At 44.4% G+C, this 21,918-nt stretch overlaps 1 protein-coding gene across 1 annotated transcript in view; it reads right to left on the bottom strand.

The window, feature by feature from the left end:
• Positions 1–20,515, bottom strand: part of prex1 (phosphatidylinositol-3,4,5-trisphosphate-dependent Rac exchange factor 1) — a 74,546-nt gene extending 54,031 nt beyond the window's left edge. Inside the window, exon 1 of the mRNA XM_049016617.1 lies at positions 19,843–20,515. Coding sequence (XP_048872574.1) covers positions 19,843–19,983 — 141 coding nt within the window. The 5' untranslated portion in view covers positions 19,984–20,515. The remainder of the gene's footprint in view (positions 1–19,842) is intronic.
• Positions 20,516–21,918: the final 1,403 nt, after the last annotated feature.

The raw sequence follows: 21,918 nt of genomic DNA, 5'->3' as shown, positions 1-21,918 counted from the left end.
ATTTCGTCGTTTATTGCGCTAATTAAACTGCAAAAGGAAACACAACAAAACATGATTGTGCCAAACATATAACTGATCCAGAACCGGCAAATCGACAGCAAATAAACTGTCAACTGGCCATTCAATTAGGGTGACCAAAACAGGCAATAGTCCCAGTACCAAAAGTGCCAGTGGGCTTCTGGGTACTTTGGTGCTTTGGGGAGGGACTTGAAATACTTCCTTTGTCGATCGGTATTACAAACAGCCTGCCTCTGAAACGCAATATAACCACCGTCTCAGAACTCAGAAAACAACGAGAACAATAAATAAATAAATAAATAAAAAAATAAATGATAATAATAATAATTATTATTATCCATCCATCCATCCATTTTCCAAACCGCTTATCCTATTGGGTCGCGGGGGGCACGAGGCAGGGAACAACCCAGGATGGGGGGCCAGCCCATCGCAGGGCACACTCACACACCATGCACTCACACATGCACACCTACGGGCAATTCAGCAACTCCAATTAGCCTCAGCATGTTTTTGGACTGTGGGGGGAAACCGGAGTACCCGGAGGAAACCCCACGACGACACAGGGAGAACATGCAAACTCTGCACACATGTGACCCAGGCGGAGACTCGAACCCGGGTCCCAGAGGTGTGAGGCGACAGTGTTAACCACTGCACCACCATGCCGCCCAATTATTATTATAATAATTATAATAATAAACAATAACAATAATAATAATGTATGCGTGGACAACTGAATTGAGCCAAGCTTTAACTGCGATCTGGTCGGAAGAACCAGAGATCAGGACAGCATGAAAGGACAGTATTTTGTTTAATAATCTAGGACAGCATGGTATTGGGAAAAGTAATGCAATGTGATTTTGATGTAAAAATGATCGAGTTATTTATAAAACAAAAAAGGAGGTCAACATAAATTTTTCACAAACCCGTCTAGGAGTGATTTAAATTGCAAGGATGAACATGATTATGACTGTTTCGGAGAACGCACGCAGCGCTCATGCAAAAGCAGCGGAGGTAAACTTCAAACTGATTTTTAAACATATACTTGATTATCTTGAAAAGGAATAATAAATAAAATAGCAAAACTTGATGAAGCCTAAACTTCCTGCGTTATAACGCCCGTACCGAATTGAAGGTAAGAAAAAGCAAGATCGTAATCTAGCTGACTGGCGAAGTAAGAATTGCATGAGCACAACATGCGATGTTGATTTTACTATCACACATTGTGTAGCCCTATAATGTACTACTGCCATTTTTATAATTCAGTACATAATACCCCCCTCACATTGTGATTGGCACCAGTACCAGATATTACGTCAGTGGAAAACCAACACCTTGAAGTACTATACTTTTGGTACTTTTTTGAAGTACCAAAAGTAAGGTACCTGGTGCGGTGGAAAAGCGCCCTTTAAAGAGAATAGAGTTATGGGATACTTGAGATTCTCTGGGGAAAAGAGGGAGTGCTTCTTTTGATCCAGCTGATGTAATACAATGCAGAAGAATCGTTGCAATTTAAAAATGAGATCGCATACAGGTGTGAATTGAGAGTTTTTTTTTTGTTTTTTTTTTTTACGATGAATTGTGATACATACATATACAGGGAAAGTTAAAGTACAAAGTTAAAATGCAGCCAAGACTGCTCGAGGAAGGTGAATAAGCACGAAATACTACAAGGTGCTTCATGTCTTCATGTCAGATGTGAAGCATCCATTTATGGGTGTTAACAAGCAGCATCAACCAGGCACTTCCTAGTGTTTATTGTTGATTTTCCAATTGGTGCTTTTGAACTCTGCAGCAGATGTTTTGCGTTACTGTCGGTGGTGGTGTTGGTGTGTGTGTCTGTGTGTGTGTGTGTGTGTGTGTGTGTGTGTGTGTGTGTTTGGGGAGGGGGTGTCCGCATCTGGATGTTGTCAGTGAAGTGAAGAACGAAATGAGCAGGGGCGTCAAGGGGAGGGGGCACCGCGGTGAGGCTAAGGGTAAAGTCTATATTTGCTGATATATCCATGCAATACAACTGAACTAAAAAAAGTCACTAGTGGGGAATGGGGAGGGGGGGGGATGCGGCGAAAACCTTCTAAATGACAAAACAGGAATTTGTGACACTTTATAGGGTTAGTTGACCCTCAAAGTGTAGCTACACAGCATTCAGATTCATCGGTAGGCAACCACTTGTTTTTATAGTCATTCATACAAAAACGTTCCATTTACTGTGATTTTACACTTATTTAGCAGATACTTTTACCCAAAGTGGCTCACATTTTGAGAAAGCATGGTCAGCCAGTCAGTGGAGCTACTGGGGGTTAAGGACCCTACTCAAGGCCCAGTGACGACATCACTCTGGAACTGACCGCTGGAACTGAACTGATGACCTTCTGATCACGTGCACTGTATTCTGACCTGCTGAGCCACATACCACCCCCATGTACTGAAGAGGCACTGGAAGTAGGAAGTGAGAAATATCATCCTAACTGTGTTTGAAAAGCAGGCAAAGAACTGCAGAGGCCGCAAAGAGGGAGGCAAAATCTCCACTGAATGGCCTGCAGCTTGGATTAGCTGAAACAAAGCTGAGGGGAGCCCCTTGGAAGCCCGGCATGAAACAGAGCCACTCAGCTACTCCCCATCACTCACAAAAAACAGCTTAGGTTTCTGCTCTCAGTATTTATGTGGGAAAAAAACATTTTGCATCAAGAAAAAGATAATCTAACGAGCGGGATGCATCGCTCATTTCTCACTGTTAAATTGAAGCTAAATAGATCCCATGGAAATCCCATGGAAAAAAAAAATTCTAAACTAAAGAGTAAAAGTTTGCTGCCACATTGAAGAAAACCAAAAAAAGGTATTATGGCCACAAGTGTCATATTCTGAATGCATAAACTTCAAAATGGTATAAATTTGACAAACCTAATTAAGCTGAACCCATTAAATCTTTCTTTTGTGTTTTGTCCCTCCATATATAAACTCCATTTATGTGACATTCTCCCAAAAATAATGTCATATTATTCACATCATTCATATAAACCTCAAACTGCTTACAGGGCAGACGGGCTGGGTTCAGGTTTGATGCAGCAGTAGTGCCAGAGCAGACAGTGTGACCACAATGACAGGACAGCCACTGGCTAGTCAAAGCCCCCCCCCCCTCCTCCCCACCACACTGCCTCCATTCCTTGCCTTTCATTAAAAACCAACAAGCCAAATCATGGAACAGTTAAGAACACAGACCACCTCTCCCCCTCAGTCCTTGAACAGCATCTCCTGCTGTCACTTGAGAAGCTCCTTCCTCCCTGATCTCCTATGGGTTTGGAAGTTCCTTCTATGACACACCAGACCTAGCAAAGCAGTGGGCAGCAGTAATGGCTGCCCTCTCTGACAGACGGCTCGATTTGTTTTCGAGACACCCTGCTTGGAGGTCCCCAAGAAGGTGGACCCCTCACGCCCCGTTTGTGGATTAACGTGCGAACTCCAGGCCGACGGCAAGAGGGCCGACACTGCGGCTTATTAGTAAAGCCTGTATGAACTGAGTGCGTCAAGGCAAGGCGGAAAACGGAACTGAATCTTAGCAGGAATCTGCAGTCTTCCGAAAACCACAAAACACTGTATGCAAGGTGCATAGAAATATTAACCAAATCAAAAATAAATGGCTACGAAGAAAGAATGAATTTTAAAGCAAAACAAAGGCACATGGGTAAGTTCTACGGGCCTAACTACAGATGCCAGTTTGAGAAACTGTTCTCATTCAGCACTAATTTAAAAGTACAAACTGCAGAGCGAGCGAGAATGCAGAGGAAAAAAGCCACGGACATTGTTCCACATTCAGATATTTGTGACACTGTCACTCTTATACGTCAACTGAGATATGGAGACTCGATTTGGGGGTTTTTCTACGTTTCAAAACAGGGTTGCCATGGCAGCAGTTGCTACACAAAGGAATTGGGAAAGAGTGACAGGCACAGTGCTGGTCCGGTCACTGATGATGACGATGCTGATGCAGTAGGGTTTCTTAAGTCTGATGCTGTCCTCACTGGTTTTCCACAAACCACAGATTATGACTTAAACATGAGAAAGTTACATTTGTTTTGAGTTTATTTTAATAAAACATAAAACACGATCTGACCAAAGGTCAACACCATAGCGGATTCTGATGGACATTTTCATCAAAACGCAATTTTTACTACAGACGTGGTATTCGAAAACGTAGATTATGTTGTTTTTTCCCCACTTCAATCTAAACATTTCGTAAGATAAATGTTTGTTCGTACAGGGACAGGTTGTGCAAATATATTACATTTCACCTAAAAACCATTCGGAAAGCATCTCCATAATATACATATAATAAAACAAATAATTATTAATTAGCATATATAATATTCACAAACTATGTTTGTTTGCTCGAAACATATTTTGCAGTCTCACATGCAGGGCCATTATCGCCAATCAGTTACTGGTCCAACTGGCAATGTGGAATCCACTCCAAGTTCATTAGCAGCAAGCCAGCCTGAAGGTACCAGATACTCCCCCACAGCGATACGATTCTGTCCCCATGCTAACCCGACAACAACCCCTGGCTGCATATCTCCATCCAGTACTCATTTCACACAGCTCACTAAGGCGGCCCAAAGTGCGGATGAGCAACAAACAGGTGCACGTGATAAACGGAGCGACATGAATACTGCCACTGTGACTTTACAATAATCATGTCTAATCCCTCTGATTTGTTCCACAATCAGTTCTTATTTTTACATTTTTGCACGTGTCCAGGGTGAATCAAAAATTTTAGGTCACTTGAGGAAATGAACTTCCCCTCTTACTTAAAGACGAAATGATCCACCGCAAGACGCTCTGCATGTCCGGTTCCCAGTAGCTGCAGGGTCTGACATACAGCTATACCACCGCGCGGCTTCCGGTGAGGTCAGTCCAGTTTTTAAACTAAAGCAGGCTTCATTCTGGGAACCAGCATGCTCTGAAGGTACTGCATGTGTTAGCTTCATGGGAAGGTTAAAAACATAGACTGATTATAATATTTTCTGAGAAAAGTAGAATTTAACTGTGGCTATAGACACACACACACCAGTTGGCAGCAGAAGGGAGTTGGAGATGTTATTGATAAAATATGTGTGAAAACAGTACGACCTTCTAGTCTCGGGGGCAGTAATTCAGAAGGCAGTACCACAATCCAAGCAACCTACATGTAAAAGAGTTAAAGAGGAGGTCATCGGCTCGCCTTGCCATCACTTTTAAGGAGACCACGGCGCGCAAGGTCACATGTTGGCACAAGGAGAAATCAGGGGTTGCACCCTACTGCCTTTATTGGACAGCAAGTCCGCCGAACCATATGGCCCAAATGCCTCTTTTGTCCTTCGCTTTCATCTGGCCCATTCTGCATTTCCAATTCAAGAAGACGACCTTCCAATGACAACAAGCAGAAATTCAGCAGTAGATTTCCATCCATTCACTCATCTTCCATAACCACTTCCCCAGCACTGAGTCACAGGAAGTCTGAAGCCCACTATATGAAGCAAAGGGAACTAGGCATGTAACTCCAAAATAAATTATAAAACAAGGAGCACATTTTAAATGAAAACAAGTAATACAAACATAAAATAAAAAAAAGTAAAAACACAAAACACTCCATTGTCAATTGCTCTGTTCAACAAACTCTAGAAGCTGCCTGAACTCAGTTGGCTTCGGTTTGGTTTTTAGCCGAAAGCCATCACAAAAAAGGAAGTGAAATAGTTAACACAGCACTGAGGTCAAACAAAACCTGCCAGGTTCCCTTTACAAGACGGAGGCTTCCGAAAAGCTCCTCTCAAATCAGTAGATGTTCCGGTTTTAGGATTTGCTTAAGGCACAAAAAGACGAAAGAGCACAAATGCTTCTGTAAAAATCTCAAGATGTACTTTTCTTTTCTGAAAATAAGACACCCCGCAATGGAACCCAGACTTTAAAAGAAAGCACAAAAAAAATAGCGCAGATCCTACATTAAATCTTGACAATCAGAAGTGAAAACTGAGTTGGTGCCATCTGACTCCGAACCAGGTGACATAAAGCAGGACAAACATGAAAAATCTCAAGATGTCTAGAACAAATCGCATGCGGGAGGTGATTCCTGGGCCCAGTGATTCGACATGCATCTGTAAAGTTTAAAATACATGCAGCACAGTGCAAAAGGCTTAGGCAATCAAAGAAAACAATGTTTAAATGATCTTCACGTTTGTAAAACTGTGTCTGTCAAAAGTGTTTCAGCATAGCCAGTTCAACAGCTCTCCTAAAATCACACCAGCAACAGTCCAAAACACCAGCATGTGTTCCTTTTTCTTTTTTTTTTACTTATTTAACTAATTCAGTTAATTACTTCATTTGTGGTGAAATAACAAATACATGGAATGCTGGGGTGTTTAAATATATTTCACCTATTTTCTGAGCAAATACACTTTTACTACCCAGATAAACAACCTTCAAATTTTTCCTTGACTGCACTTACAGCAAGCACATGTCTGTAGGTGACAGACTGTCACCAAGACAGGGGCAGGCGGGCACAGCCCTTGTGTCACACATGGCCTAGCCCACCCCCAGAGAGGGCATTCGTGTCCCCATTCATGTCCCTGCGTGCCCCCCCCCACCCCCAAACACAGGGAGGCAGACACAGCCCTTGTGTCACACATGGCTTGGCCCACCCCCAGAGTGGGCATTCGTGTCCCTGTTCATGTCCCCGTGTGCCCCCTGCAAGCCCGCCCGGCCAAGCGATCAGATGCCCACGACAGGCCGCGTCTGCTGAGGGCCAGTGGACCGAGGATGACCGGGCACCAAGGTGCAGGGACGCAGATCCACCATATGTTCTAGAAGGGTCCTCTCTTTTGTTTCCCTCCATTGGCCTGGGGTCGGGGGATGGGTGGGGCAGCCTGCTGGTCTGACATTCTGCCGTCCGTCTCCGCGAAAACGCATCGCCGCGTAATGCGATTAGCGCAACTCCAAGCGCCATTTCGGCAGGAAGAGGAAACTGCTGATTGATTGCTTTGGCTGCGACCGAGGAGCCTCTTGACTTTAAGGGTCTTCCTCATGCCCTTTAAAGCCGAGCTTTACTACCAGAGGGGCTGAACTGCTGTGGAGGAAAATGCCAATTAACTTCACACAGAGAAAGAAGAGACCTTTGGTTTTGCAGACGGCAGCACTGAAAGAACGGCATGAAAGACGATACAAACGTCAGTCTGAACAAGTACAAGAATATGCCAAGCGAATGGATAGTACATCCCAGATCAAATGTTTAGCTAGCTACGCTGCATCAATAAGCCCAAACACTGCTGTAAATAACAATAAGCTTTGCAGAGTTAAACTGCATCCGGTTGCTTGACCACCTGCATGCACCCATCTACCCATCTAGTAGAGCTGTTTGGCGGGGTGGTGGACAAACTGTCCGAGGTGAAACACGCCACCCCCTTTCACGTCAGTGATCAATAATAGACATGAGACAGGCTAATTCATGCCTTGTGAACTTCTGTTCAGCTTCCTTAGAAAGCGCAGGCAAAAAAAAAATAAAAATAAAGGCGTAGACGGAAGGATACGTTTGCAGCCCATTCCCTCAATAGCTTATGACCGAGGACACAGCTGATGAGACACAGGGGTTGCGAGATTCTGATGGGCAAACAGGGAAATTTCACTCTGAGGTGAATCTGTAAGCAGGGGCTCGCCAGCGTTATGAAAGCCAAGAGGCCACCAATGCAAGAAATCGGGTGGCCTGGACAACACTGATATTAAAGCTTCTGTGGCCAGCGCTTGCGTGACACCAAGACTGGTAGAGCGCTGACCAGAAGCCATCTCACTAGAGGCTTTACACGCTACGCTACTGAGGGGGGTTAGCTCTCCATCAGAGGGCTTTGTGGGGACTCGAGCTGCCCCCAATCCTATGACCCTGCCAGGCCGAATTCTCAGTTTGGGTCAGTCGTTACAAAGTTCCGTGGCTCTTGCCATCGATAAAAAGGATCACAGGCTTCAAGGCGATTCCCACCTCCGACAGCTTTCGTCTATGTGGGGTAAAACATCTCGCACGATCGAAAAGAGAAGCATGTTGGGATTATAAATTTTATACTAAGCCACCAAACTGCAAAAATGCATCGACGCGAGCAGCGTCCAAACAGAACAAGACGGAAGCATTTGGGATTTAACGAGGCAAACCCACCCCCGCTGCTCACATGAGCAGAAGTGGTCGGATGTTTGGGGGCTTGGGTCACATAAAAGTCGGAGGTTTGAATTTGTACGGTGCAAGGGGTTTTTTTTTTGGGAGGGGTGAAGTGAAGAGTCGTGTTTTTGTGAGTGAATGTTATCGGCACAGTCCAGCCACTACCAAAGGCCCCTTTGTCTGAGGCATCGGTGCTGAACCACAGCCGGAGACAGAAATAGCCTCCTTTGTCAGGACAGACTGAAATATCACACCTTCCAGTTTAAGAAGCATGCAAGATTTTTACACAATCTTATAGGACCTTATAGGGTTAACTCCTCTTAGTCAGTTTTTGTTACTTCCTAAAACTGTGTGCTTAAATAAAAATCAATAAACGGAAATCAAAAATAAAAATTCCAACTTAAAATGCACAACTGAGTAACTTTTATGCATGGCAGGGCTCAAGCTGGCAGCCGGCGGCTCTGCAAAAGTTGAGCCCTAAGCACTCGTACTTTTCAAAGCATTTAAAACACTGACCAGCAGAAATAAGCAGAAGCATTGATACTTCTGAGGTGTGAAATGCTTTCCAGCTCAGCTCAGAAGCAAAAACAGCCCCCCCCCACCTCCCCAGAACAGGCTGCAGTGCAGACGAGTGCATGAGTGTCAGCCACTAGCAGAGGGCATCGGACAGTTGGTTAGTTTACTGAGTTCACACACCATGCAGGCAGCTAGTGCTGTATTTACAGCGAAAGCTAGGCCATGTAAAACGGTTAATAATCATTAAACAATCAAACAAACAAACAAACGAGAACTTGAGAATGTAAAAACTCAAAACACATAGAAAGCAATAATGAGTTAACAGAACAGTTAAAAGATTCTAAATGAGGTGCATGGAAAAGCAAAGGAACTATAGGTGTCATCAGGTCCGATGTCATTTCACCATCCTACGAACCCCCTGACTTCAGAGTTCCATTTTCTCTGGGGCGTCCTGCACTTCAGCTCATCTCCTTCTTCTTTCTTTTCCTCAAAGCCAGTGTCAGGGGGGGTCATGAATATTAATGATGGCTTCCCCCTCCCCCCAAGCGTCCTTCACACAACACAAAAAGCTGAAATTTATCAGGGAAGTACATCTTGACCCACAAGGTCAAAATGGCAGCAAACGCTGCCCCTGTCCATTCCACTCACGCCACTGAAGCCCTGACTAGAACATGCAAGGCGCAAAAAAAAGGCGCAAATGACAGCCGGGATGCGCGCAAAAGATACGGTTTTATTAGTCATCAGTGATAATACGTCATTTGCATTTAGCGCAAAGACAATAGCAGACAAACATTAAAGGGACAAAACAAAAATTCCTGTCCTTGGTGGGAATCACAAAACCTCATCACTTCCAACACAAAAAATGGCTTAATTTCACTCAAACAAGTCTCATCTGACCTTACTGTGCAGGAAACTAATTCCGTCCATAAAACACAACATTATTTCCTAGGTCGCAAAAGAAGCAGGCGTGGTAACACGAGGAATAATGCAGCTTTTCAATAGCAAGCCTTAGAGGCTTTTTATTAAATTGTTAAAAACAAAATTAATAAATTACTATTGCACCCACTGTACCCCAAAAAGAAATGCTGTTCTTTTCAACTTTTTTTCCTTCTTCTTCTTCTTCTTCATTATAAATTAGATTATGGTATTCAGCTGGCAGAAGCAGCTAGTTAATTGGAGCTCCTGCCCCATTCAGGCCCGTGTGATCCTTTCAATGGCTCTGATGATTCAGCACTTTTCTTCAGACGGCCCCTTTGCAGCCTGGACCATCCACAATGCCCCGCACCTCGGACTGGGCTGTTAATGCGCGAGAGCCACCGCGTTTCATTCTGCTCCGTCCCCGCTGGCTCCGGGCGAAATGCAAACGCGTCGGTAGACACTAATTGGGGAATCGCCTGGCCGATCGCTGCAGGCAGAGCCATTGCGCGGGACCGGACCCCGGTGGCTTTTTCCGCGGCCCGGCGAGGGTTTCGGAGGAGCCGTCGCCTCCGCGGTGCGAGGATGAATGGGGGGGCCCCCTTTGTAGGGAAGCGGAACAAAGGCCCAGCGGCACTACGCTGAGAATGAATGCTGAGGAGCCCGGCGAGCCCCAGCCCTGACTGGCAGCCACGGCCCGGGGGAAGGGGAGGAGAGGGGGACAGAGGATTTATTCATTGGACAGTGCGAAACCTATCTGGCCCTGGCTCCCGCCAGTGCTCCTTCCCCCAGTTAACGGAACCGGACATAACAATGTCCTCCTTCAATGTCGGCCCACTTCCTCTCCGGATTGGTGGGTTCATGGGTGCCTGAGCAGCTCACACGGGCCGGAACAGACAGAAGGGGAGTGGGGGCGCTGGGAGGATGAGGGACCCACGCCTCTGCCAGGGAGGGCAGCACGCTGCCTACTGAGAGGGATACAACGAGGCCCAAACTCTACCCACGGTGCTGGGACACTCGGGGAGGGGCTGGGAAGGGCGCAATCAGCTTCCCAATAAAGTTCACCTCACACCTAAGTGCGGAATGCGGAAATTTCAGGGGCCAAATCTCACAGCAGATGCCAAACACCATGAGGAATCATCCCGAGGGCCTTCAAACATCCCGATGCAAGGAGCCGTAACCCTGGGCTCTCGTTTCGTCTTCCGGTTTACAAACTGTGGCATCTCTTTCGTTTTTGTTTATCTTTTTTTTTCGTTCCATTACAGGCAAGTTTAAACATTTTCATGGGCCGAGTTGGAATGATTTAGTAAAACGACACTCCCAGCTGCTGGTGGGGTGGGGGGCATTCAATCTCCCATTGGTTAAGTGCTCAGCTCTTTACAAGACTGACTTTGTAATCATTTAATGCATGATTGCAGCCTAGTTTATATATATTTAGCACTTTTACAAGTGCCTTCTTTTAAAGTGAGGTTTCCCCTTACTTTTCCCCACATAATTATGTACCCCTGCCCAGCCCCCAGTCCCCCCGCCAAGCCCCAAAACACAAACATGTGTAGGACATGAGCCTCAAGGCACCCAGTGGAGTCCTTGTCGCCGTGACCAAGGCTGGCACGTGGCTCTCCAGATAACATCTCCTCAGTGATCTTATAACCCGCCTGACAGGTATGAGTGAATCTGTCATCAGGGAATAAAACGATCTGCAGGAATGTGAGGCTTTGGAGGCCTGGCTCCCCAGCAGGCAATGGGGGACCGCGCTCAGTGCCAACCCGATATACAATCCCGATCAAACCTGCACGCAGAGGCCAAATGGCCAGCACGGCCCTGCATACTTCCATCCCAACCAGGTGTCCTAGCATCAAGAACTGCATCCCTCAGAGGGCAAAGGCTGTGCCAGACATCATGAAGGATCGCGGACAAGCTTTTCCTCATCAGTCGGATGTGACGGATACGAAGGGAGATGGAGTGACAGAGATTTGCTTTGGTTCAAATTCACGTGAAGTCAAGGATGTCCGCGGTGTTTGACGGGAGCGGCCACGGACCACTGGCAGCGATATAGTAAGAGTACAAATGCTTCACTCAGACCCCATCCAGCAGTGAGGTACAATCGCTTCACTTCTGCACCATCATATCTTTCGAAGGTGCAAAAAAAAATAAAAAATACCCAGCCATCGTCTCACCATCCCTCACCTTCTGCCACATCTAAACGCAAACACTAAAAAGAATTCCTATCATTGCAATGCAAGTCCTGTGACGGCAAGTGATTCAACATAATCAGAGATCTAAGCGTGCGGAAACACACCCAGGCAGGCACTGCTCTCAAGCTGAGACAAAATTCTAAGCCGACATCAACATCCATGGTCCAAGGCTCCAAGTGGACCACTATATTATGTTTTTCAGTGGCGGAATATTTTTTTAAAAAGCAGCTATATTTTTTATGAAGCTGGGCATTGGCTAACATATATTCTTAGAGAAGTCTAGAGGAGCTTGAGAATATACAGAACATGTCATCTTCAGAACACTAAAACCAGACAGACATATCATGGATCCTGACAGAAGAGATCAGCTCTGTCATAAAACCGAGGATTTATAGAAGGGTTAATCTACAGCTCCACTGAAAAGAAATCAAATCCAGCTTTGCTTTCAGTGGCATAGATTAGCCTTTCAATTATAGGCACAACAAATCCATGGATGTTTATCATGAAACAGGACGAAGTTAATCCCGAACAACCACAATGCATCAAAGTTTTCTGGTGATAAAATTATGGAACATTATCATCACGACCACTATATGACAATGAATTCATGGATCCGTGCAGAAATTACAGAGATACAGTGATAAATGTATTTAAAAACAAAGAGAGAATAACCTCATGTAACCTGTAAATCTAGGGAAAAAATATTCCATTACATTGTGCTCAGAATGTGTAAAAATGCACAAATATGCAATTCAGGAAGTAGAACTGTTTTTCATCTCTATGTATGGAAGAATAAAAGCAGTGATGTTAGACTGTAGCATAAGCTGGTTTCCCCGCAGTTCATCTTCTCAATATATTACATCATAAAATAAGTCAACAACCAAAACCCACTGATAAGCTCTTTCCATCAGACGCTACGTTAACTACGTTAAAACGCAGACGGTCTTTTCCAGATCGTCGAATAAGATGTTAGACAACGGCGCTCGACCAGCGGGGCGTTCATAATCCTCTGTGAGAATCTTGCTCCCCCCCCCCCCCCCCCGGCTCCCATGGCATAGCAGAGCAGGGAGAGCCTTGGCTTCAATGCTGCCTGCTGCCTCCGGAACACAGTGAGTGTCGCAGGATGGTGGCCGGAGTTGCAGGCCGCGGCTGGACACTGACGTTCCATCTCCACTTCCACAGACCAACATGATGGCCACATTTTCAGTAAATGCTAAAAAGAAAGTTTGGCAGTAACCAACAACCACACTGGTTGTTTCTCAGGACTACATACCTTGAACTACGAGCCCTTCCAAGCTCTTTACTATGTCTATGTCGTTGGCTGACGTAATTATATTTATTATTTTTTTTTCCCCACAGGCAATAAATTACACCAATCCAGCTGCCTGCATTGGAGTCAAGTTTTCATAAGGAAGCTATGTTCAATTGACTCCATATGGACTCTCCCTAAACTAACTTATACTTTTGTGTCAGGTCTGTTTCATGCCTGAAATCGTAGCCGTTTACCTAGAGGACCAGCAACAGCTCTATGCACCTAATGCCACCAAAAAAACCAGAGAAGGTACTGGGGAAGCCTTGCAGTGAGCCACTTACTAGAACGACATTTATAGGTAAGATTTGGTGATGGGAAACATTGAAGCACTTCAATAGACCCAGTTAGGATGTCTGTCAGTCCTTCTTCAATCTGACTGATTGGTCATGTTGGTCTATCAACTGAAAGTAGTGACAGACTCACACTAATTACACATGCAAGAAACCCATGTCTATAAAAAGAAACAATTACTGCAAATGTTCATTGCAGCTACTTACTGGCCCTTTCCCAATGGTCCCACAGCGACCTGCCACATCCCATTCCAGTCATCCACCCCACCTCGGCAGGGTCACAGCTTAAACACAACCTATGGGGTAAAGCCTGCTTTTTGTGCATCTGCATTCCCGCATAACAACTGACATCGCCCCATAGCAGGCACCCATGAACAACAGGCCACATTATGCCAGATGTTTCCCGCTGCTGCGAAATGCATCTCGACTTCAGCTTATGTGACACTCTGCGCCTTCACCCAAGACTTCGTTACACACCCTCTATGAATCCACCCACCGTTTCCTCCCATAAGATATTTATCCAGAGAACCATGCAGATACTCCACACTGCTTTTGAGCAGAGCAGGGAAGAGCCAGATTTTGAAATAAGCAAACATACAATTTTGTTACAGTCATCAGGCTGACTCATACAGAGATTAGCTGGAACTAAATAAATAATAATAATAATTTAAAAGGCAGCTTTTTACCCTATGTGTTGAGTTTGAGGCCCCACCCCATGCGTAAAATAAAGTGATCTTGCCACAGCACAGGTCAACTGGAAGGACCCCACAGAACATCTGATATTGTTAAGTCTTTCATGGGTGGGATGAAAGTTGTGGGAATAAGAGGATTCCTCAATAACCCATTTCTACATAAAAAAAAACAACTTTAGCTCCAATAACCATATCTGTCAGGTTGTCATTCAATAGAATCCACATTACCGTGCCAGAGAGACAATTACCATATTCAAAACAGACTAATTTCCAGGCAGTTATGTGAGGCATGTCCACAGCTCATCAAAGGCTTCAAATACAGTCAAATTTTAACAGTTACACAGGAAAGGTGTTGAGATTAGGCAGGGGAATATCCACTTATAAAATAAACAAAACCAGACTGTAATCTCAAACAGTGAGGAATGATAACCTCCAATGCAGTCATATGTGGATTCCTAAACCATTTTTCCCCCTCAAGAGTCATTGCAGGATCCCCCGACTGCAATGGCTGATGGGAGAAGCCCTGATTGAACAGAGGACCCTAAGCCTCTGCTGCTACTTCATTCAAACTCCATCGCAGCTAATCAACAGCCTCCCCGAGCTCACACATCAAGGCGGGCAGAAGAATCAACATCCAGTTACGGATGATGAAACCGTGTGGCATGTCAAGCACTGACAGGCTCACAATGACACACATGGAGCCAACGGTGAAGAAAAGGGCCCTTCGGGGTAACAGGCTGCAATCCACACTTCCCCTTCCACCAGCACCAGCTGGCTTGCGGACATCGACAGTTTCACAATCATCCTGCTCGAGAGTTCCCTTAAACATATACAAGTGACATTACATTTCATTCATTCTCGACCCTAATACGAAAACGAAACGACAAATATAGTGAACTTCGTTATATATATATATATATATATATATATATATATATATAGCTTTACTAGGCATCTGCTTTAACGCATGGTGGTGCAGGGCATCAAGATCATTTAATCAAAAGTCATGAACGCTGGGTTAGGAGATGGACACACAGAAAATCGGATAGTCAGCCTGGTGCTACTATGAGTGGTCCCCTCAATTCAATGCAATTACATATATCAGTTAAGAGACTTTTTGGAGTTACATACCAGCTGAATTAGCTTAAGTAATACTTTTAAATTATCCTCCATCATTACTTCTACCACAACTCCTCAAATGTCATATTTTCATCAGCAAAGTCAAGCCACTGCAAACCATGTAGAGGATGAGGGAGTTTGACTGTCTCATTTCCAAGAAGAATTCCATTTAAAATTACTGGGGCCAAATTAAGGTCATGACGAGAAACTCCATTTCAACAAAGGCCGCTCTTATCCAAGATGGAGTTCCATCCTACATGTGACACGCCACAAAGTCCTGCAAGATGAACTGCTCGGCCTCTTCTCCATACCCATGTACGTCCAACTTCAGCACCATGAGTCATTGACACCAGGAAGCTCAAGAAACAAACAGACTGCTGACCATGCACTCTGCCTCTCATCTCCCATTGTGCTGAACACATGAACAGGAGATCCACCTGTACGCTGTGGTACGGCGCTAAATTCACCTAAAAACTGACCCGTTTCCTGAACCACAAGTGACAGTCTTCCATACACATCAGTAGGGAAAATTTATTCAAACTATTACAAGCTTTCGATGATTGTTTTAGGCTGATATATCCCTGAAATACCATAAAGAATAACAAAACACTTATGCCTGCAAAACAGACAAATATTTGTGGAAGTAAACCTAGGTTAGAAAATCCAGCATTATACTAGGCTGTTCTTGATCATTCAGTCCAATATCTCCTGATTGAGACATTGGTCTAAATTATCCACTTCCCTCAGCACGACCCAAACAAGAATACACCTGTTTTCCTTGCAGATAGGTGGGACAGGATGCTCTTCCAACAGTCCCCCCCCCCCCCCAATTAACCCAAGCATTCATGACCGTCCCGGTTCGTTTAGCCAGAGGGTTGGAGGTCAAACCGCGGTAAGCTCCACCACCAAATGCAAAAAAAAATAAAAAATCCCTGAAGAGGTTAAAGTAACAGAAGGAAGGCTGTAGCGCAGCCATGATCCAATGAAGGCACTAAAGCAGGAATGTGAGGTTTTCAGATGATGCGGCAGCAATAAATGGAGGCTGGAAGCCCAGCCAGCCCAGCAGAGCACCAAGGAGAACATGAGACGCCTTTCACGCACACAGCTGTGGCGGCAAAGCGGCAGCCAACTCACGAGAGGACAATCAGCAAGCATGGTCTGGAAAAACAAGCTCTGAAGACACATCGCTACTCTGCTACTCAGCATCTTATGGAGGGAGACCGCGCAGTAAGGCTTGCGGCAACAGAGCAACGCGTCACATGACTGGGCTGTCACGTGCATGGGCGAAAATGGGAAGAAACTATAATTTCACTGCGGTGAGAGAAGTAGCTCGAAGCCACCACCACCCAAGAAAATCAGAGTGGAGACCTGGAGTACTCGCTCGTTACTCACAGGGTAATGACACGGTGGCAGAGCTTCATCAACGACAGGTGGCAATTATGCCATTTCAGGGGGTGCAAGGGACGTATCCAGATGTTTGCAGTTCTCCAGCATCTCGTTAAACCCCCCCCCCGTGGGCAGAAGGTTCATTCCGCGGTGATATGTTTTATGGCCGGTTACACGAATGTTCAGGACAAACAGTGACCCGATATGGGGGAGCACCGATGAAGAGCACAAATTCACTCAGTGAAATCAGTGGAAAAATTAGCGTGAACAAATTAGCTTTAAGGTGACATTAATTTCCACACCGATTGTCCTGGAACACTGAAGCTGTTATCAGGATTGCGGAATCACCTGCCCTTTTTTCCGCAGGGTTACCGGATCCCTACATTTCCATAAATCCCACCTAGCTGACCGATTGCACGCTGGCGAAGTCATTATTCACACCTATCGTCACAAAAGCTCGCAAAAGACATTCCTCTCACACCATGCCCTCCAAACTGGAATGCATTTCTGGCTTCTCGCTACAAGAACAAAACACACACAAGACCACTAAGGTGTTTCATGAACAGGCATATGTTCGCAGCAAGCGAACATGACAGCGAGCATCACGGAGCCCGCTGCCACTTTCCTGGCATGTTTGCAGCCAATGAAGTAAAGTGTTGAATGTTTCAAATTTCTTAAGCGGAATCGACAGAAGACAAACAGGGACAATCCATCAATTTGGTTTTTCGGTATCTGGCCTGCAAGCGGACGAGCCGCCGTGCCGAGCAACAGAAGTGACCCAGACAACAGGATGGCTCCTTAACGAAGAAAAGATGTCACATTTAACGAGGATTGATTCAATTTCCCCCCCGTCACCTCCTCCCTCACCCTCCCTCTGTGAAGTGAGGACAGACACAGCTATCTTTACCCAAACCATATGGCCTCCCCTCCAGCTTGGGGCCAGACGCCTTATCTGCGCCAAATGAGCCCTTTAATGATAAAGCATGCACTACTTAGAGCCACGTGGACAAGGCGGGCACCTGACCCATTTTATGAATGTAACATCTGAGATGTGACACAGACACAGCAGCACATGCTCGGCCGAATATAAACAAAGAAACAAAAATAGGTAGAGAGATAAATGAAATGCACAGCTAAATAATAAACTACTAGGAAAAGCTGCAATTAAGACAAGGAAGTAAATTCATCCCAGATACAAAGGGTATTGAGTAGAACATTGTTTATAAAATATTACTGCAGATTGCGGCATCGTAATGCTTAAAATAGAAAAAGGGCAAACAAAGTCAAACAATAAGAGTCTGTTTCTTATTCTCTCTCAGCCGATGTGACCTACGCTCAGGCAAGGAGGACCCAGAATAACTGGCGTGATCAGAGCAGCCTCTCCCTCCCTCTTTCCCACACACACACACACACACACACACACACACACACACACACACACACACACACACACACACACACACACACACACAGAAAGACACCAACCTCATAATCCCCTGCAGAGAATGTGGATTAAATTAAGGGATTCCACATAATGTCACCAGAGCAGAGTCAAAGCCCACAGATTCCCTGCCTATCTGGACCCCCTTGGCCCGGCAAGACCAGAACCTAGAACTCTGGTGTTCAGGACCATCTGCACGATGCATTTCCAACATCTGCTCAGGAAAGTTTGGTCTGGAGGCAAGATGCCGGCGTAGCACGTTTGTGACGCCTTCCAGCTCTGCGTGGTTGGGTATTTAAAGACCGAAAGCCGGTCCTGATATGAATCTACGCTTCATTTCTTTGATGGCTGAGGTTTTTTTCCATGATACAGAGAATTCACTACGCATCTTGATATTCACTCTGCGAGGGACTTGATTCAGATGCACCTCTCAGAGATCTGTTTATAGGCTGTGACAACAGACTGGAATTTTTTGGTGACTTTTTATGTTTTATACAAACAAACAAACCTCACTTCTGTTCAATGACCACTTTCTGTTTCCTCGACTCTTTCATGATCTTCCGAGTGTGACTACCTCCCCTCTCCCACATAGTTGTACATTTTGTTTTTCTTTCTTTCTTTTTTTTACTGTACGTGAAATACCCGTCTTCTGCACTACACGCAAGGGTCACTTCCCAGACTGATCATACACAGTAAAAAGCAGCGAGATCACAAGCCACAAGCGTGGCTCATTGTTTACACTCACTTGTGCCCCTAGTAGCCAGTTTCTCTAATGGGAAAAAAATTAACAACCTGGAAAGTTTTAATCTGCCCCACGATCACACTGTAAGGTAATGAGACACTTTAAAAGGATTCCCCTTTCGTGTGAACAGACTCGCAACATCAAAAGACAATCAGTGAATACGTCGCCGAATTCATTTACATAATCCCCAGTCAAAGGATCATATGGCTTCCCTATGGGCCGTGGCACGAACTGCGCACAGTCCATAACTATACTTGACATTATCACAGACAATACAGGGGGAACGAGACGGAGACAGGTAATAAAACAAATGGCTAATATGTAACAACTTAATCACTGGAGATAACTCTGCATCGACAGAGTTCCTGCCCTCCGCCTTGCGGGCAGACGAATTACTCAGTGGTCCGTATCAAGATAGAACACAAACAAGACTACAAATCGTAGTTCGGAATTTAATACAAACACGATTAATAAGCAAACTAAGCAGTTTAGTCTGAGCAAAGCAATCAGATTCCCTATCACTGAGAGTAAGGCACCTCGGCGTGTTCAGGAGAGCATTAATATACTTGATGACACACATGCTTTACGAAGACAACATCAGATAGGCCTATAATAATTTTGATGAGACAAAACTTTGCTTGTTCGTACACATGGTTAATGCATCAGGTCCCATGACTTCGTTTATGCATATAAGGTGAGAAAATCCCAGTCCCATGTGAGGCCATTGGGACACCCATTTCAGATGGTTAAGTAAAGTAAATAAACTGTCGGCGTTTTATTTTTGGAGACTGAGATTAAACATATTTAAATTATGCACAACTAAACTGCACCGTCGATCACAAGTATTGCACATTCATTGTAGATATGACTGCCAAGCAGGAACGTGACTGCCAATACCATTCTGACAACAATACGATATTTTAATTATCTTGCCTGAAGATTAAAAAAATGCAAAGCTGGTCTTTGACAGAAACAGAGCTGGTTTAGCAGTGCGTGCAAGTGCTGTATATTTTACAATGCGCTATGCATACATATCAGCAAACACTTACCGACTGGATGAAGAGCAGTGTTCCCACGTAATCCCTCTCCGTGTTCAGGATCTCATTTAAAACACAAAGTCTCAAACGGAGCTGCCGATCGCAATCTTTGGTGGTCTGAACCCCGTTTTCCAGCTGCCCTTCTTCGTCCATCTTTAACTCGACTGCCTCTTTTACTTAAAAACACAGCCAGCAACTAGAGAAACTCTCACACTTCTACTAAATCCTAGGATGCGCGTTTTTAATCCATTCCGCTAGTTACATCACCGCATCTTCAAACAGCAGGAAAAGGGATGCGCGGATCTTAAGATACTGAAAAAAAAAACTTTCCTTAAGTATTAGGAGAAACAAACAGAAAAGCAAAAAGTAGTTCCTCGGTTCACCTCTTTGCTGTTTTATCAAAGCATGTATTCATAATAAGCGAAAACAAGTAGCCGCCGGCTGGCGAGAGCTTATGTTTTTCAGGCTGAACGCCTAACTTTGTTTTTCGCAAATTTGGCTGTTTTTCACAAGCTAAAAAAAACTGCGAGTCTTTAAAGGGATGAATATCCGCAGTGTTATTTTTAAAGAAACGGCCAAAGTATCGAAAGCTTTGCTGCTGAAACGGACAGTCAGAGAAGGAGCGGCTCACTTTAAAGTTGCCACTCTCGGCGCGCGGACTCAATGGTGAACACCAGAGTCTCTCGGCTCAGAGACATACAGTAGCGGAGGGATCATCTGCAAGACACCGCCTCAAATACTTATGCGTTGCGCCGTTCCAGAGAAAGTTATGCAACCTATTTCAATATTGCACGTTATATTTATTTATCTCAAATGTATTGGTCATATGTTCGTTTATTGTCTTTCATCGGGCAGTGTTTAGAATCATTTGCCGCAAGGTTATTTAAAATGAGAAGTGTTATTAACCTCGACAGAGCGTGATTTTATATGCATTAGTTGTAACGTTTAAATATAGCATCATACGAGCATAGTATCTTTATTATGATAACACACTTATTGAAATGAGGATCTTTTAATTAAAAAAAATACTTATTTTACGTTATTTCGAAATATGAGCATTGTGCGACAACCCCTGCATCTCCGTTATCAGGGGTGTGTGTTCGAAGGTGTTCAAGAAAAATAATACGCACTGAATGTTTTTAGATTGTGATTGTGAGCAAAATAGGAACCGGGTATTCAGGGACGCATAGTAAATATAACATGCATTTAAATATTATCATGTGTTTTAATTGTTTTGAAATGATCTTTTATAGTTGCATTTATTATTCTTTTTTACAAATGGCTTAACTTGCAAAAATAAGAAAACCTACTACTTTACTTGAAACTGTACTTTTTTAAAACTGAATTAGGAACCGTTACGTCCAGTATTCGGCTAACGCGAAAATAAGGCACAAAGCAAAGAATTGTAATTATTGTTAACCATAAAAACATATAAATATGTTAGGAGTTTTAATTACACAAATGCAAAAAGGGATATAAAACGTAAATGGTGTGACAAAATGTCTGGCAGGTGCAAAAAAGTTAGCTCCCTTTCAAAATTAGTTGTGACAGCTGGGGGGGTGCCCCCCTCCCAGCTCTTCAGTGACCTCTGCTGGACTGGAATTGCTTTGTTTTGTGTGAACGCGATTCGTGAAACACATTGCAACTTAAAATTCACCTGTCAGATGTCTACCGCTGCAAGCAGCCAGCTAACTGGAGTTGCGAAACAGTTTGTATTATTTCAATAAATAAATTAATGTGGCCTTTTTTAGGTGGACTGAATCAGGCACTGAACACTAAACGCGAAGAGGCCGTAGTTCCGAATCCCATTTAAAAGCAGCGAAATTTGCAGTCAGGACCTTCTACGGCTCTCTCGAAGATGAAAGATATCAACATGTCATTTTTTTTCTTTTCGTTTTCGCGTCCTCGCGTCTCGGAGATAATGGCCCAGCCCTTTAACGATTTTTTTTTTCGTTTTCTTAACTTCCACATCCTGTTTTTCTTTGGGTGCATATTGTATGAAAGCAGTGTAACCCCCTAACCCCAAACAAGTTAGGACCTCCACCCATATCATACATTTCATAACCGTTAAATGACTGTTTCACATAT

The sequence above is a fragment of the Brienomyrus brachyistius genome, chromosome 6 (genome assembly GCF_023856365.1).
Source record: "Brienomyrus brachyistius isolate T26 chromosome 6, BBRACH_0.4, whole genome shotgun sequence".
NCBI lineage: Eukaryota > Metazoa > Chordata > Actinopteri > Osteoglossiformes > Mormyridae > Brienomyrus > Brienomyrus brachyistius.
Note: the sequence above shows the minus strand (reverse complement) of the source record. Positions and strands in the feature narration are given on the sequence as shown.